Source organism: Sinohyriopsis cumingii, chromosome 3 (genome assembly GCF_028554795.1).
Source record: "Sinohyriopsis cumingii isolate HCF-2022 chromosome 3, ASM2855479v2, whole genome shotgun sequence".
Taxonomy (NCBI): domain Eukaryota; kingdom Metazoa; phylum Mollusca; class Bivalvia; order Unionida; family Unionidae; genus Sinohyriopsis; species Sinohyriopsis cumingii.
The window spans coordinates 26112632-26129073 of NC_142963.1; the positions used below are offsets into that span (position 1 = coordinate 26112632).

General features: G+C 32.1%; 1 protein-coding gene across 2 annotated transcripts in view; it reads left to right on the forward strand.

The window, feature by feature from the left end:
* Positions 1–16442, forward strand: part of LOC149802579 (kinesin-like protein KIF19) — a 147087-nt gene that overhangs the window by 98830 nt on the left and 31815 nt on the right. For both annotated transcript variants that reach the window (XM_089951850.1, XM_089951851.1), the window contains exons 7-12: positions 5672–5951; positions 7380–7564; positions 8116–8272; positions 13992–14088; positions 15190–15267; positions 15985–16055. In XM_089951850.1, the coding sequence (XP_089807976.1) occupies positions 5672–5951; positions 7380–7564; positions 8116–8272; positions 13992–14088; positions 15190–15267; positions 15985–16055 (868 nt within the window). The remainder of the gene's footprint in view (positions 1–5671; positions 5952–7379; positions 7565–8115; positions 8273–13991; positions 14089–15189; positions 15268–15984; positions 16056–16442) is intronic.

The window sequence follows — 16442 nt, forward strand, 5'->3', positions numbered from 1 at the left end:
CGTAACTTCAGGTTGCCAATTCCAAAGTTAGAAGGGCTATTTGTTACAAAAATTTTATAAAACAAATGTTGACAAGTTTTGCTTTTGGCCTGAAATGAAATACAAAGAAAATCTGTTTTAAATAATAGTGACATTGACTTAAGTATTACTGACTCCTAATCTTGACATAGGTATTACTGACTCCTAACCTCGACTTTGGTATTACTGATTCCTAATTTTGACTCTGGTATTGCTGACTCCTGATCTTGACTTAGGTATTACAGACTCCTAACCTTGACTTTGGTATTACTCATTCCTAAGTCTTGACTTTGGTATTACTGACACCTGTTCTTGACTGTGGTTTAAATGACTCCTATTTTTATTTTTATTTTTATTTTGGTATTACTGATACTTAACCTTGACTTTGGTATTAGTTACTCCTAATCTTGACTTTGGTAATCCTGACTCCTATACTTGACTTTGGTATTATTGACTCCTATTTTGGACAAAGGTATTACTGACAACTAATCTTGACTTTGGTATTTCTGATTCTTAATCTTGACTTTGGTATTAGTTACTCCTGATCTTGACTTTGGTAATCCTGACTCCTATTCTTGACTTTGGTATTACTGACTCCTATTTTTGACTTTGGTATTATTGACTCCTATTTTGGACAAAGGTATTACTGACAACTAATCTTGACTTTGGTATTACTGACTCCTATTCTTGACTTTGGTATTACTGACTCCTATTCTTGACTTTGGTATTACTGACTCCTATTCAGTACGGTTCTTTCTAAATCTGGGGACAATACATCTAGCAAGCTAAATTGAAATCTGTTAGTTGAATGAAATTATCATCTGAAAACTCTGTTTTTGTAACTGTGACATCGACCTTGAAAAGGAAATTGATGTTGGATAAATAAATAAATTAATAAATAAATAAAAAAATAAAGAAATAAACATTTGGATTTCAAATTAGAATGATAAAGAATATCCATGTGAAATTAACCACATCAATCTATTTTTCTACATGGAATCTTGCTCTGCATGTATGAAAACTTGGTATGTTTCAGCTGCATTTTGCTTGATGCGTTTTATCAATTTAACCAATTAAAAAAAATCATGTTTTGTATAGTGCATTAGATTATTTTATCATGTAATAGCATGAGCTTTGTTATTACAAGGGTGTATGTTCTTGAAACCCATTTGCTTAAAGGACACAATAAAAAATCATGTATAGTGCATTAGATTATTTTATCATGTAATAGCATGAGCTTTGTTATTACAAGGGTGTATGTTCTTGAAACCCATTTGCTTAAAGGACACAATAAAAAATCATGTTAGAAATATATTTCTGCATTGATTAGACCTCAATATTAACTCATATATTAGTTTACTTATTCAAGGGGAGTGTGCAACTTTCATTAAAAATTGGATTTAATTAGTCTTTCAGCTTATTTCAGACTGATTATAGGTGCTTTGTGTTATTTTATGTTATATTTGCTTCCCAACAAAATGAATTCAACCTATGCAGGGTCATTTCAGATATAATGAATCTATCTTTCTGTCCAATATAATGATTGAAACAAACTAACAAAAATCTTTGAGAATAAAATAATTAATGCTAACCAATTTCTGAATATACATGTTGGTTATATATTCCGATTATTATGATTATAAATTACCAGTTATTATTATTGTTATCATTATTATTATTATTATTATTATTATTATTATTATTATTATTATTATTATTAATATCATTATTATTATTATTACACTGTATTATTATTATTTGTAAGAGAATTGCTTTGGAAAAAAATTGTGATTGGTACATCATTGTGTATGTGTATTGGTTGGGCCTGGATGTATTCCAAGACATTTTATAAGGGAGGTACTATGCAGTAATATCATGTAAACAAAACTTATCTTCAGTATATATTGTGTTTAATAATATTAGCTCCAAGTCCGCAAAGTTGCAATAAGACAAGAACTCACATATGGCATAAAGTACGGAGAAAGTTGGTATTCATACAAGCTACAAAAAGTATGTCGATTGAAACACCATGTTATTTCTGTGGATGAATACTTTGTTGAGATAAATATAGTTGAACAAAAATCATGTGGTAGGAAGTTAAGGCTGAAATAAAATTTCCAGTTTTAAGTATGTACCAATTAAATGTCTCTGAAACACTGAATGATTTAGTTAATAATTAGAGTCCTTGTTTAAAGTAAGAATCAAATTTGATCTAATATATGTGACATTGTTTTAATAATTAGGTCTGTTGTGAGTTCCATATTTGTTGCTAGGTATTGTGTGCCTCATTTGACCATGACCACTGCATTAGAGTTAATTAATAAATGAAGCAAAATAACACTTTCAGATAGTATGTTCTAAGACAGAATTATTGACAGAGTAATGAAAAATGATTATTCTTCAGATTAGTGTGAAAATTAATGAAAATTTAATGACATACCCACTATGCACATGCACACACACATGTATGGTAACTCAAACATCATTTTAAAGAAAAGCATTGTCTTCACACATTTATGGGCACATTTAGTGTGATCTGTCTCTTCTTCTCTCTGGAGTGGATGGAGATTAAAAAGGGAGTGTGATTTTTTAAGAATTATGTTCAATTGTGATTAGTTTTGCATTAGAGTATCGGGGCCCCGAGTGGCCGAGTGGTCTAAAGCGCTGTCCGTTACAGATCACTGCCATCTCACCTCTGTCTGCATGGGTTCGAGTCTCGGATTCAGCCAATGTGGGTATGTGAGAAAGCTTTCCAGTAGCTTCTCGAGGGTCGGTGGTTCTTTCCGGGGTTTTCCCGGGTTCTTCCTCCACCATTAATACTAGCCGCCATGTATAGCCTATCGTGTGCTGCAAAATGGCGTTAAACCCTACAACAACAACAGCATTAGAGTATCATTTATCTCATAGGTGGATTTATAACTTTCAAATGGGGTTTGAGTTTAAAGTTGGGGAGATTCATTTTGCTTATAATGGCCACATTTGTCTATTTTTAATTGAAAAGTGTAATACTTGTACATCAATTGAGTTTAGTCAAACACCATGACACCCCCATCAGCCCCTATATCTTATCTTTACTGCATTATTCACAAACTCACTATGTATCATATACTTTAGGTATTAATATGTAATGTATAATAATGTAATATATAAGAATGTAATGTATAATAACGTAATGTATTATGTAATGTATAATTATGTAATGTATAATAACGTAATGTATAATAATGTAATGTATTATGTAATGTATAATAATGTAATGTATAATAACGTAATGTATTATGTAATGTATAATAATGTAATGTATAATAATGTAATGTATTATGTAATGTATAATAATGTAATGTATAATAATGTAATGTATAATAATGTAATGTATTATGTAATGTATAATAATGTAATGTATAATAATGTAATGTATTATGTAATGTATAATAATGTAATGTATAATAATGTAATGTATTATGTAATGTATAATAATGTAATGTATAATAATGTAATGTATAATAATGTAATGTATTATGTAATGTATAATAATGTAATATATAATAATGTAATGTATAATAATGTAATGTATAATAACGTAATGTATTATGTAATGTATAATAATGTAATGTTAATTTCATGGTAAAAGCCCAAAGTCTCATTTGCTAAAATACAAAACAAAAAGAAATCTTCTTCAACATAACCAGCTTATTGAAAATATTTTTTTTTATAACTATAGGATGAAAAAGGTATGTGGAAGAAATAAAATGCAAATTAAAAATAATTAAAATTAATAAATTTGAACGTTAAATACAGTGTACATAAGAAAAAAAGTATATGTATGTAAACTGCATTAGAGTACCTGGAAACAGTGTTTGTATTACTACTTGGAGCTATTATTTCAGCCATTCCTTTGTATAATGGTGCAAGGTAATAACTGTCTGCTTATATGATTCCTGAAAAGGTGGAATATCTCAACAGAGTATATGATGCATATGTGTTCGATGCCCCCCCCCACATCTTATTTGTTTTGTTTTTTGTAAGAAATCCTGACTAAAAGTTCAAGTCTTGAAAGACTGGTGCACAACCTGAATATTTGTTCTTTGACATTTTAATCAATATGGCGCCACTAGTAATTTATCATACACTCATAATACAAAGTTCCATAGCACTGAAACAGGCATGTTTATTAAATGTATCTTATCTTCCATGATGATAGGAAATGTATTGCTTATAGAAATTTATTGCTAATAGCTGAATCAGAGAATCTTTCTTTTTTTATTACAACTACAAAATCCGATTGAGCTCCATAAAACCATTCTACCTGAGCTATTACAATCATACCTAAATATAATGGTTTAATAGCTCAGGTAGATTGGTCTCAGGATTTCTTACAAAAAACAAAACAAATAAGATTAAAAGAAGAAAGAAAGACAGATAAAGAAAGATAAAGAGAGAAAGAAGAAAGAAGGAACTTAGGAAAAATGTAGAAAATATAAAAAATACTGACTAAATGGAATAAAAAATATTAAAGAAAGCAAGAAATAAATGAAACGAAAAGAAAGAAATATTCTTCAGTTTAGCTATAAGTCATCCATAATCATTTCAATACTTTACATTATTTGTACTGCTGTATGCTTGCACATTTAAGACATATTGAATATAATTATGAGAGCTGTTTTATATTTTATAGCATTACTTCTATAATGTAGTAGCAATAGTAGTTGTAATAACTTGATGGAGACAAATATTTAAACTGCATGCAAAAATACCAAATCACTAATTTCAGAATTTAAATCTAAAATGAAAACTCAGATCATACTACATACCCTTACAATTAGACAACAACAATCTTTGTTATCACAATGTTACCTCCAATCACATTGTTACCTCCAATCATATTTTAACTACATTTTATAATTTGAATATTTTGTAATGTACTTCTTTCAAAATGCAAATGGCCACTTTTAATGAAAAATAAATTGTAAAAGCAGAGCTTGAGATGGCTAGAGTATTTTGCCCATCATAATTTTTCTGAACAATATCTGTATAAATCTTATAAATTTATTTGAAAAAGTGGTATTGACAATATCGGCAATATCTGATATTCAAGTTTCATATTTCCTGATTTGTCTAATTCTGTGAAAGTGTTATGAATAGTCAACTTTCCATTATTAAACATACATTTGATCTTCCTCTTTGTGACAAAATGAAAATGTCTCTTAAATATTTGTATATGCTATGTACCTGATTTGAATCATATTATATTTTGCCACATAAACAGGAACTCAGTTTTCCAACCTAATACATACAAGGGATATATGTATTTCTGTGTATGGTTATAATGATGTGAAAAATGTCTACCTGAAATGGAGATCTGGTCAGATGTGCTTTTTTGGGGGATTTTATCACCAAGGCCATGGTAATGCATTTCTACCATAATTACAACAAAGGGATATCTCCATTTTGAGGTGTGTCCCCAATATGTTTGTGTATATTCTCAGCAGTGACCCCATTTTGCACCTATTACAAATGCATGCATGTACACACACACACACACACACACACACTTATTAAACATGACAGCCAAAGAAGACATTTTTTGGCTTGAATAATTTGGTGAACCATTTGGAATGAACATTTGTTAAAGATAACTGTTGTTATTTTGTAGGTGATGCGTCTCCTGATGCAAGGGAACAAGGAGAGAACCCAGGAGCCTACAGCCGCCAACAAGACATCATCACGGTCCCATGCTGTTCTTCAGGTTATTGTGAGACAGCAAAATAAAGCCCGCAACATCATGCAAGAAGTTCGCACAGGGAAACTTTTCTTGGTAGACCTTGCTGGGTCAGAACGAGCAGCTAATACCCATAACCGAGGAAAGCGCATGGTAGAGGGTGCTCACATCAACAGATCATTGCTGGCTTTAGGAAACTGTATCAATGCCCTTAGTAAGCATAAAACGGTTGATAATATTTGCAAGTTTTATTTTATTTTAACTCATGTTGAGATTTTAGATTGGAGAGAAGAAAATGAGAGGAGTTAATCATTATTTTTAGATCAAGGGCAGTAATGTATGATAATGACTATTTAACTCACAAGTTTGGGATTACAGAGTTCTTCCCCTTGCAAAGATTTTGAACTCTAGATTTTTTAAAAGTTTAGAACACAGAATGTGTAATTTGAATACAAAAGTTAGCAAAATAATGCAGCTTCAGGATTAAAATAACAAAAGTTTAATTTGTAACTGAAGAAAAAGTATAAAATAGAAGTATCACTAGAGAAAATGTACAATTACAGCTCACAAACTATGTCCAGTGCTGTAATTAAGGATCAGTTTTTTTTGTTTCTAGACAATTATGGATATTTTTTGCAAGCTTTTGTTTTTTTCTTTTAATGTTGATTTTGCTCCAATAAGAACATAATTGTGTAAAAGTCATGTATAAATTAAGACATTTACGTGCAGAAATTTATTTCTAAAACTTTGCCCCATTTTAAATTCTTAAATATTTTGAAGCAACTTTGATATGTTTTGTGATATAGAGTTTGACATTTGTTTGTGTTTCAATGATAATGTTCCTGAAACTTTGCCCTTTATATTTTAACACATATATTGTGCACTATTTTATAACATTTCCTATTTTTAGTGCCATTGTTAAATAAATATTTTGAAATTTAGATGTTGTATTTCTAGGTTTTATGAATTTTTTTTTTACCCCAATATGTTTTTATTCTGAAGCACTGCCAGATCGAATTACTAGGAGTAATATAAACCATGACTTAAAAAGTTCCCTTTGAATTATAATTTCAATTCATGTGAATGACATTTGACTCTTTTTACCACAAATGATTATGGGCAAGATGCAGTGCATGTTTATTAGGCCTTTATCTTTGGAATTTTTTTTAAATCAAACTATAGGTGAATATAGATTGGCAGATAATGTACATAGATTGTGGTTTTACAGCATACATAAGCCTGCTGAGCAGAATGGTTAACTGTTCAGTTATGTAAGCCCAGTGAGTAATATCTGGCACACTTTGGTCTGTTGTTTTTACATATTAACATTGTGACAGATCGCTATATATATTACCTTTCCCTGATGGAGAATTTAGCGATGTTTGACTGGTAGACTGTTTTACCATTCTAAACATACCTTGTTGAAATACAGTTATGTAATGAGGAAGATTTGTAACTTTATGTGATAAGAACTATTCTTTGTTTTGGCCAATTTTGCATGGCAGCAGATTGAAAACTGTTTTCAAACTCTGCATAACATAATGTTGGAAACAATAAGGTGTCCACTATGTCGAAAAGACATGACTTTTTCAAAAGTTGTGACAGTTTGTTAAAAATATTTCATTAATATTTTTCTCTGCAGCTGATAAAAATGGTAAGGGTTATGTGAATTACCGTGACAGCAAGTTGACAAGGCTACTGAAAGATGCTCTTGGTGGAAACTGTAAGACAGTTATGATTGCCCACATTTCTCCTGCCAGCATTCACTTTGAGGAGTCCAGGAATACCCTCATCTATGCAGACAGGGCAAAACACATAAAGACAAAGGTATGACATCTCAGAATTATTAAAATCCCTTCTCTGTCATATTTTGGAAAGAATTTACAGGTATTATGTTACTAGATCATAATTTCTTGACAATCACTGAAGAAACCTTTTTGCAGCTCCTCTGTTTGGAGCTCAGATTTGAGTGTAATTTTAAAAGAGTTTTACTGAGTCTGTTTTCTTTAAGTGCATTTTGTTTTAGGAATTTTGTGATCTTAAAAGCCTATCAATATGTATTAAATAATGCTTAAATTCTTTCTCCAGGTGATATGCATTTTAACCAAAGTTGTATATTAAATCAATGATTAAATTTTATCTACAGGTGAGATGTATTGTAACCAAAGTTGTATATTAAATCAATAATTAAATTTTATCTACAGGTGATATGCATTGTAAGCAAACTTGTATATTAAATCAATGATTAAATTTTATCTACAGGTGAGATGCATTGTAACCAAAGTTGTATATTAAATCAATGATTAAATTTTATCTACAGGTGAGATGCAGTGGAACTAATGTTGTACTTTAATCAAATGCCCATATTCTTTCTCCAGGTGAGACGCAATGTAACTGATGTTGCATACCACATAGCACAGTATACAAACATAATTCAGGAACTACGTGAAGAAATTCTGCGACTTCGGCACAAGCTTCAAGACCAGCCATCACAAAAAAAAGTACAAAGCAGTGCTAATATTCAACAGGTCCATTGTAAGTACAATGAAACCCCCATTAAAATACAAACTAACATGTTATTATAATGTATCGTACATTATCAAGACAAGTTAACTGAAGAAACCTTTGGATGCATATCCTCTTGGCATGGGGGTGGGATGGGGTAGTGCTGTGGATGTGTATGGACAAAATGTTCAAAACAGCAATTACATGTTTGATGTTTACATTGGCATGTATCAGAACAGTAGTTGTTAGTTCTAATAAGAAACTTGAATTTAAGATGAAAATACTTTACATGAATTTCATATAAAGATATGAGCACAATGCATTTGAAATGAACATAGCAACAGGTGTGCAGCTACATGTGGGATTCTCTGAAAATAGTATGATGTGACTGACTGCTTTAGCCAAATATCGGTTAAGTTTGGGAGTACTATAACCATTTGATTTCATGGTTAAAGACCGATCTTCAACAAACAGTTGAGTTACTCTCTAACAGTCAGGAACAAATAAATGTAATAAGCCCTATATTTATTTTTACACATTTTGGTACATAATATGATGACTTTGCACTATTGCAGAGCAAAAACAGGATGTAGCAGGTTGTGGGGAAATATTTATATTTATGGAGTTAATTGAGGTGAGATATAGGGTGGGTGGTGGCGATGTATCTGTATGTAGCAACAACCTGTCCAACAGCAGTAAACAAATTTTCCTAACCTGTGCAGTACTATTATAAAAGAAAATGCCCATAAAAATTAATTATTTTAATTTAAACACTAGCCAGATATGTATTAAGAGGTTTGTGAGATTATTATTATAATGTGAAATTTTCCAATCACTAATCTAGAAAAAACTTGTATAGGTTAAAATGTTAAATAAGTACTTTCATTAGAAAAAAAGTCACCATCACTGGTATTATATTGCTTACCTCCCTTGACTCTGATGTAACAAGAACACACTGCATGAATTGCATATATAGTTGCACAAGATTTGTCAGATTCGATTTAAAACTTGATCACTGATCCTGTCAATTTTTATATTGTTTGTATTTCAGCTTTAGATGTCAAATTTATAAAATAAACTTGGAGCTCAGGATTTGTCAGTAATGGGATGCTTATGGAATAGCCCGTACTAAGAAAGTTATGATCTAACATTCTGATAAATTCTTGTCATGTCAATACAAATGCATACCAAGTTTCATGACTATATCTCAAATGGTGTTGAAGAGTGCGATGGAGAGATGAATGGATGCCATTTTATTTTTTAAATGAAAACTAAATAAACTGATGATCCGACAAGACACATTGTCTAGTCATGATACTTATATATGGTTATATTGTAGCATTTTATTCAATTGCAGTACAGTAATATGCCAGATAAAGGTAATGTTTACAAAAAAATTAAAAATTAATTGCACAAAAACTTCATGAAGACAAATCCCTCCAAAGAAATGTAAGCATGAAGCTAAATAAGATAAAATATACAACATAAAGATGTTAAAATTCTGTAAAATTTTTATGAAATAACAGATAAAGGAACATATGTTAAAAGCCTAAAACATATAGTAGAATTTACTTAAAATGGTTAAGGAGGTTTTGAAGTGTAAAGACAAACTTTTCAGAAGATACAAATGCATTCCAAGTTTCAGGAAGATATCTGAAACACTTAGCAAGATAATAACCATGAGAGTGATGGACAGACAGTTTAAAAACAAAATAGCCCTTTACCTCATAGAGCATAGTGACAAAGTGCAGCACGCTATAAATAGAACACCTGTTACCTAATCGACCGCATACGCATAGGCCTGCCTGTGAATTGTTAAGCAATGTAGTGATGTTACGTTTAACAGCAGTTTTAACCATTTTACGTTTTTGGTACACATCTATTATATGTGGAAAAATTTAAGAGTAAAGTCCGATTGTTATAGCTGTGTAATTATTTTTCATGGAAGAATATTTTATGTGCTTTAAAATCGAGAGAGAACTCGTTCACCGTCATGTCAGTCAGGCCACATGACCAACCATAGCTGCCATTTCCCATACTCAAAATTTTTATTTTTTTTCGTCTGCATCTACATCACTAAGTCATCTGAATTTGATAATCAATAAAAACTAATTGCTGCCTACATAAATATTAGAGCCTTTACTTAAGTTATTGAATCTTTCATGGTTGTGATTCTAATCGTGAAAACTTCGTAAGTACTGAATGAAATCCTGCCTGTGAACTCTTAAGCAATGTAGTCTATGTTACATTTAACAGCAATTTTAACCATTTTAGATTTTGTGTACACATATATTATATGTGGAAAAATTTAAGAGTAAAGTCCGATTGTTATAGCTGTGTAATTATTTTTCAAGGAAGAGTTTTTTATGTGCTTCAAAATCGAGAGAGAACTTGTTCACCGTCATGTCAGTGAGGCCGTGTGACCAACCATAGCTGCCATTTCTGATACTCGAAATTTACAAGGTTTTCGTGTGCGTCTACATCACTAAGTAATCTGAATTTGATAATTTATAAAAACTAATTGCTGCCTACTTCAATATCAGAGACTTTACCTAATTTATTGAATCTTTCATGGTTGTTATTCTAATTGTGAAAACTTTGTACGTACTGAATGAAATCCGCGGCTGCCATTTTGGAGAGTGGAGATAATGACTCAGTTACTTTAAATAGCAGATATCGACCAGTGCATGAATATCGACCACGTGATCTGATGTAATTGTCATTCGCAGAAATGAATGTAGCATCTAATAGGGGGGTTTTCCCTGAAGGTGGTGCTATGAAAACTAGCTCAAAATGGCTGATGTTTACAGCAGGTGTCAAAAGGCGCTTGCATGCGAATCTTGTAAAGGCATCAAAAGGCGCTTCCATGCGAATGAAGTAGGGGCGTCCAAAGACGCTTGCATGAGGTAAAGGGGTAGGGATAACTCTTTAAATTCTGATCATCCAGAGCCAATTTTTAAAATAGATATATTATATAGGCAGGATAAAAGAGGATACCAAGTTTCATGAGGATACTTATAATGGGGAATATAAAGTATAATGACAAAATGTGGGGGGATAACTCTAATGGTACAAATGATCTGATGAAGACATATACTTAAAAATGGACATACATTCCTTTCATGATACAATTACAGTAAGCAAACATCCTGAAGATATCTCAAACAGTTATGAAGCTATTAAGTATCAAGTTTTATAAAGATATTTCAAACAGTTCAGAGGACATTAACCTGACAAGAGTGTGATTCATGGATACAATTTGTAACAAAAACAGGAAGAACTCATTCAGTGCTGATCAGTAAGAGTCCGTATATTAGGGAATATCATAGTACAAAATCATACCAAATTTCATGAAGATATCACAAAGAGGTAAGTAAATATTGGGTAAATGCATGTGTGATGGAGTCAGACGGACTGACAAAGTGAATACAGCATACCCTACCCTTCACTTTGCTTGCAGGAGGTAAAAAAAATGCAGAATTTTCTGTTTTATCTACATGAACTTCAGAATATTACTTTTCATTATTTTCCAAACTTTTGTCAAAATCTTGATTGTTTGAAGGATGTTCAATTGTTATAATTCACTCCACCACTAAAGAGGCAGGGGTATATAGGCACCCTTGTGTCCATTCATCGGTCCATCAGTCCATCCATCCAGCACAAAGTGCAACCAGTGTCAATGTCTCATGGAATTTAATTAGGTAAATATTATGGTCATCACCTGAAGTCAATATTTCTGGAATTTTTTTGTTCTAGACTTAAAGAGTTTATGGGATGGCCTGTTGTTCATTGTGTTTCATTCTTCTATCCATCAGCACAAGCTTGTTTATGCTAAACTACTTGGAAGGATGGCCATGAAACTTCACACACACACACGCACGCACGCACGCACGCACGCACGCACGCACGCACGCACGCACACACACACACACACACACACACACACACACACACACACACACTTATCCTGTGGTTTTGTTAGTCCAAAAAGTTTGTCACTTGGACATTCAATATGATCATAACATTGGCCATCTTAAAAGACTTGTCTGTTGCTACTCTTTCTGATAGTGTCGTCATGCAGACATGTTGTTTTCACTAAAAGACTTCTTATGATGTCTAGTTGGTCCTAAATCAATTTGTACTTATTTGATGTCCAATATGGCCACCATGTCAGATACCTTGAAAATATTGTTATCCAGAATGGAATATTTTATTGACGTGGGAGTTTCCACCACAAGGCTTTTTATGAAATCCGCTTGGTTCTAAATGAAAATGTTGCTGCTTGGATATCCAATATAACCTTGATAGTAACCACCTTGAAAATCCTATTATTATTAACCCCCTGAATGGATGGTTATCTAAACATGGCGTTTCACTGAAAGACTTCTTACAATAGTCTAGACTGATTCCACTAAATAGGAGTAAATAATTGTGATGGAAACCAACTTATCCCCACTGGACCTATGTTGCAAGAAACTTTTTTGAAGAAAAAAACACATTATCCTAGGAAATTTACCACAAACTGTAAATAAGGTCAGGTCTGTTTACTTTAATTTTAGTGAGTCAACCTGACAAACATTAGGTAGACAATAGATTTTTGACAAGGGCAAAACCAATGTCATGAAAACAAATCCAAGTTAACATGTTGCTTACAACTGATTATTATCTTAAAATATAATCTACAATCATGGACAAAAATTAGCTATGTAATATATTGCTTGAAAATGATTATTACAATCTACAATCATGGACAAAAGTTAAATGCACAATATAGCTATATGTAATATGTAAGCAAGTAAAAAGTTTCATTGTGATGTGAAATCACTTGTTCATGCCAGTTCTGAATACTCCTTTAAATGTGAATTCAGGCATCAGATGGCCCAATAATGTCTATAATGAGGATGTACACAAACTTTATATAAGTGGATATTATTATTATTATTATTATTATTATTATTATTATATAAGAATAATTTTGGACGCTGTTCAACAAAACATGAAATTTAGTTTTTAAAAAAAAACATTAAATGATACAAAGTTGGCTAATATCTGTATACAGCTCTATTTCATTATAACATGCCACATTAATTTGTGATTATGGATATAATGTTGCAGTACTATGGACTCCTTGACCAAAATCATTCCGATGTACAGCAATATGGATTGAAAGAAAACAAGGTGAAACTTAGTCTTATATTTTTGTTTTCTTTTCAAAACACCAGTATTAAAAATAATGTGACAGTGCCCTGAATACCATGGTTCACTGTATTACATTATTCTCATTATATCACCATTCTACACATATAGCAGTTCTCACTATAATGCTGTTTGTTAAATAACGCAGTAGGTAGATATTGGACCCTGACTACTATTTTATAGTGAGGGAGGGCTGTATTTGCTGTTTTTGTAGAGTTTAATGCCATTTTTCAGCACAAGATAGGCTATATATGGTGGCCAGTATCAGTGGTGGAGGAAGAACCTGGGAAAACCCTGGAAAGAATCACCAACCCATGAGAAGCTACTGGCAAGCTTTCTGACATACCCACATTATCCAAACCCTTGACTTGAACCCACACAGCAAAGGTGAGATGGCAGTGATATGTAACAGTGAGTGCTTTAGACCACTTGCCCCCCTACCCCAATTTGCATAAAGCATCAGCTTAGAGATTTCTTTTGCGTAATTCTTGGCAAGCATTATGTTTTAAATGATATGAAGATGAAGTACCTGGGATTTAATTCTCTTTGATAGCTGAGGTGTTGGAAGCCAGGAGGAATGCTGACACAGAGGAGCTACATAAATTGAAAGAGCAACTGCTGATTTCTTTTAAAGACCAAATGGAATTAAGGTTGGTAATATGATCTTTTACAGTAATGTTTACAGATTTAAAACTGGTTGATGGGGACTGTAAAATTATAAATGTCATGGTAAAATTGCATGGTTTTAAATAAATGGACAGTTTGTTAGAGATACAATTTTGTTGTCACACAGTCATTTGACACAGAGCATCAACAAAAACTTTTTATAGTGGAGTTTATTTTGTAGGTAATTGTTTCATGTGAAATAAAAGAAACAATATAAATTTCTGAAGGAATGTGTGATTTTGCAGAAAGCTAGGAATGTGTGGTCTTATTGGAAATTTGTTTCACATTCATTTATGAATGATAGAGAAATATTTGTTTACTTATTCTTCTGATGTGTATGCCACCACTGCACTTGCAGAAGTGGGGTATATTGTTTTACTGCTGTCTGTCCATTTGTGTAAATGTCCATACATCCATCCCAAATCTGCTGTAGTGCATTAGTGTAGAAACTATTCAGTTTGGAGCCTTATAATTTTATGCACTGTATCATAATTATAAGCAGATGGGCTGATTACATTTTCAGGCAATGCGGCAAATTTTTTAATTGTTTTCATTCATTTTTCAGCTTTTTAGACTTTGACTTGTTGTCATTTACAAACTTTGTTTGTACAACTAAGCAGAAACCATTGGAATTAGACTAATGAAATTTGGCCTGTTTGTTGGTATGAATATGTAAATGATTTGGTTAGATTTACATGCTATTGAAACAATTTTTAAGATTTTTCTGAAAATTTTCAATTTTTTTAATGTTATCTGTTTCCGATTGGTTTGCAGTTGGGGGCATACATGATTTATAACCACAAATCAGGTTTCATAGCTGTTGAGCCTGAAATTCTTTTACTCTTTTTTGAAAATTTATGTTGAAACTATTGCAAGGACAATGTTCTAATTTCAAAAAGTAGGAAAAGAAATGTTATTTTTAGGTTGAGTTTAAGAGTGTTTTATACTATCTAATTTCTCAGAATAATTGATCATTTTTAAAGTATTTGTTACAAGCTGTTTACACACTTTTTCATTTCTGGGGGATTTTGTCTTTACTATGGTATAGTTCAAACCTTGATGTGTTTGTTTAATTTTTTTCCTAGAAAAAGCCTGATGGAATTGAACAATGCTTCCATGGAAATCAGTTTGGAAACTAACAGAAACCAGATGACAGTCAGCGAGTAAGTACCCTGAATATATAGATTTACTCTCAATCTCCATGATATATCTGATCTTTCATTCTGATATTTGATCTGTGCTATCCTGTCCCATCATATGCTCCTGCCATATCTTTGGAGAGGGCATATAGTGTTTCCCATGTCCATCTGTCCACACCTCTCTTATCCTGTCTCATCCTGTCCATCATACCTGTCAGCTCTCATGATGGGTGAAAAACCTCCCATTTTTCTGGTTCAATGCCTACCTCCCTATCTCTTAATGTCACTTAATTTTCGCAGAGAACTCCCAATTGTTACATTATATCGCAATTTTAATTTCTCCTTAAAAAATTCTACTTATATATATCGTTGCAATCTACAGATCCCAATGTTTTATTTTATCACCTGTGAATATTGTTGTGATTAAATAATTATTATCACACTCAAAGAAGTTTTTTCTTCGGTAAATAGAATCTCAAGTTTTAAGCATATGTACCAGCAAAAAACTACTTCAGCGTAAATATGTTATTTAGTAACAGTGCTGAATGTCTTACTAGCTGACAATAAGGAAATAAGGTGGGATATAAAACCCGGGAAAAATAGTTGCTACATGTATGGTAGCTTGAGACTTCAGATTTGAACTGTTAAGTCAAAGTCACACACACTTTAAGCACCGTTAGTTACAAATAGGGCATCGTTTATTTGCTAATCAGTATCATTGTTGACATTCTTCCTTTTCAGATATGAAGTGGAAAGAGCTCGAGCTGGCAAAATGGAAAAACCTGACAGGAGTCTTGAATCTCTAATGAAAGGTATGAAGTACCTCATGGCTGTTTCTGACCCAAGAATCGTGGAATATATTCTGCACAGACTTTTACTTAAAATTCACATTTAATTAAAACTTTTATATGATGCATCATAGTTTACAAATCTCTCCAGCTTGACATTGTTCAGATGTTCATTACCGTCTGCATATCTCAAACAATATGAGCAGTTTTAAGAAAGTATTCATTATGACCTGCACAAATGCTTTGAGTTTATTGTACATTATGACCCGCACAAATGCTTTGAGTTTATTGTACATTATGACCCGCACAAATGCTTTGAGTTTATTGTACATTATGACCTGCACAAATGCTTTGAGTTTATTGTACATTATGAATTCAGTACTGGACTTTACCATGAAAGGTATTATATAT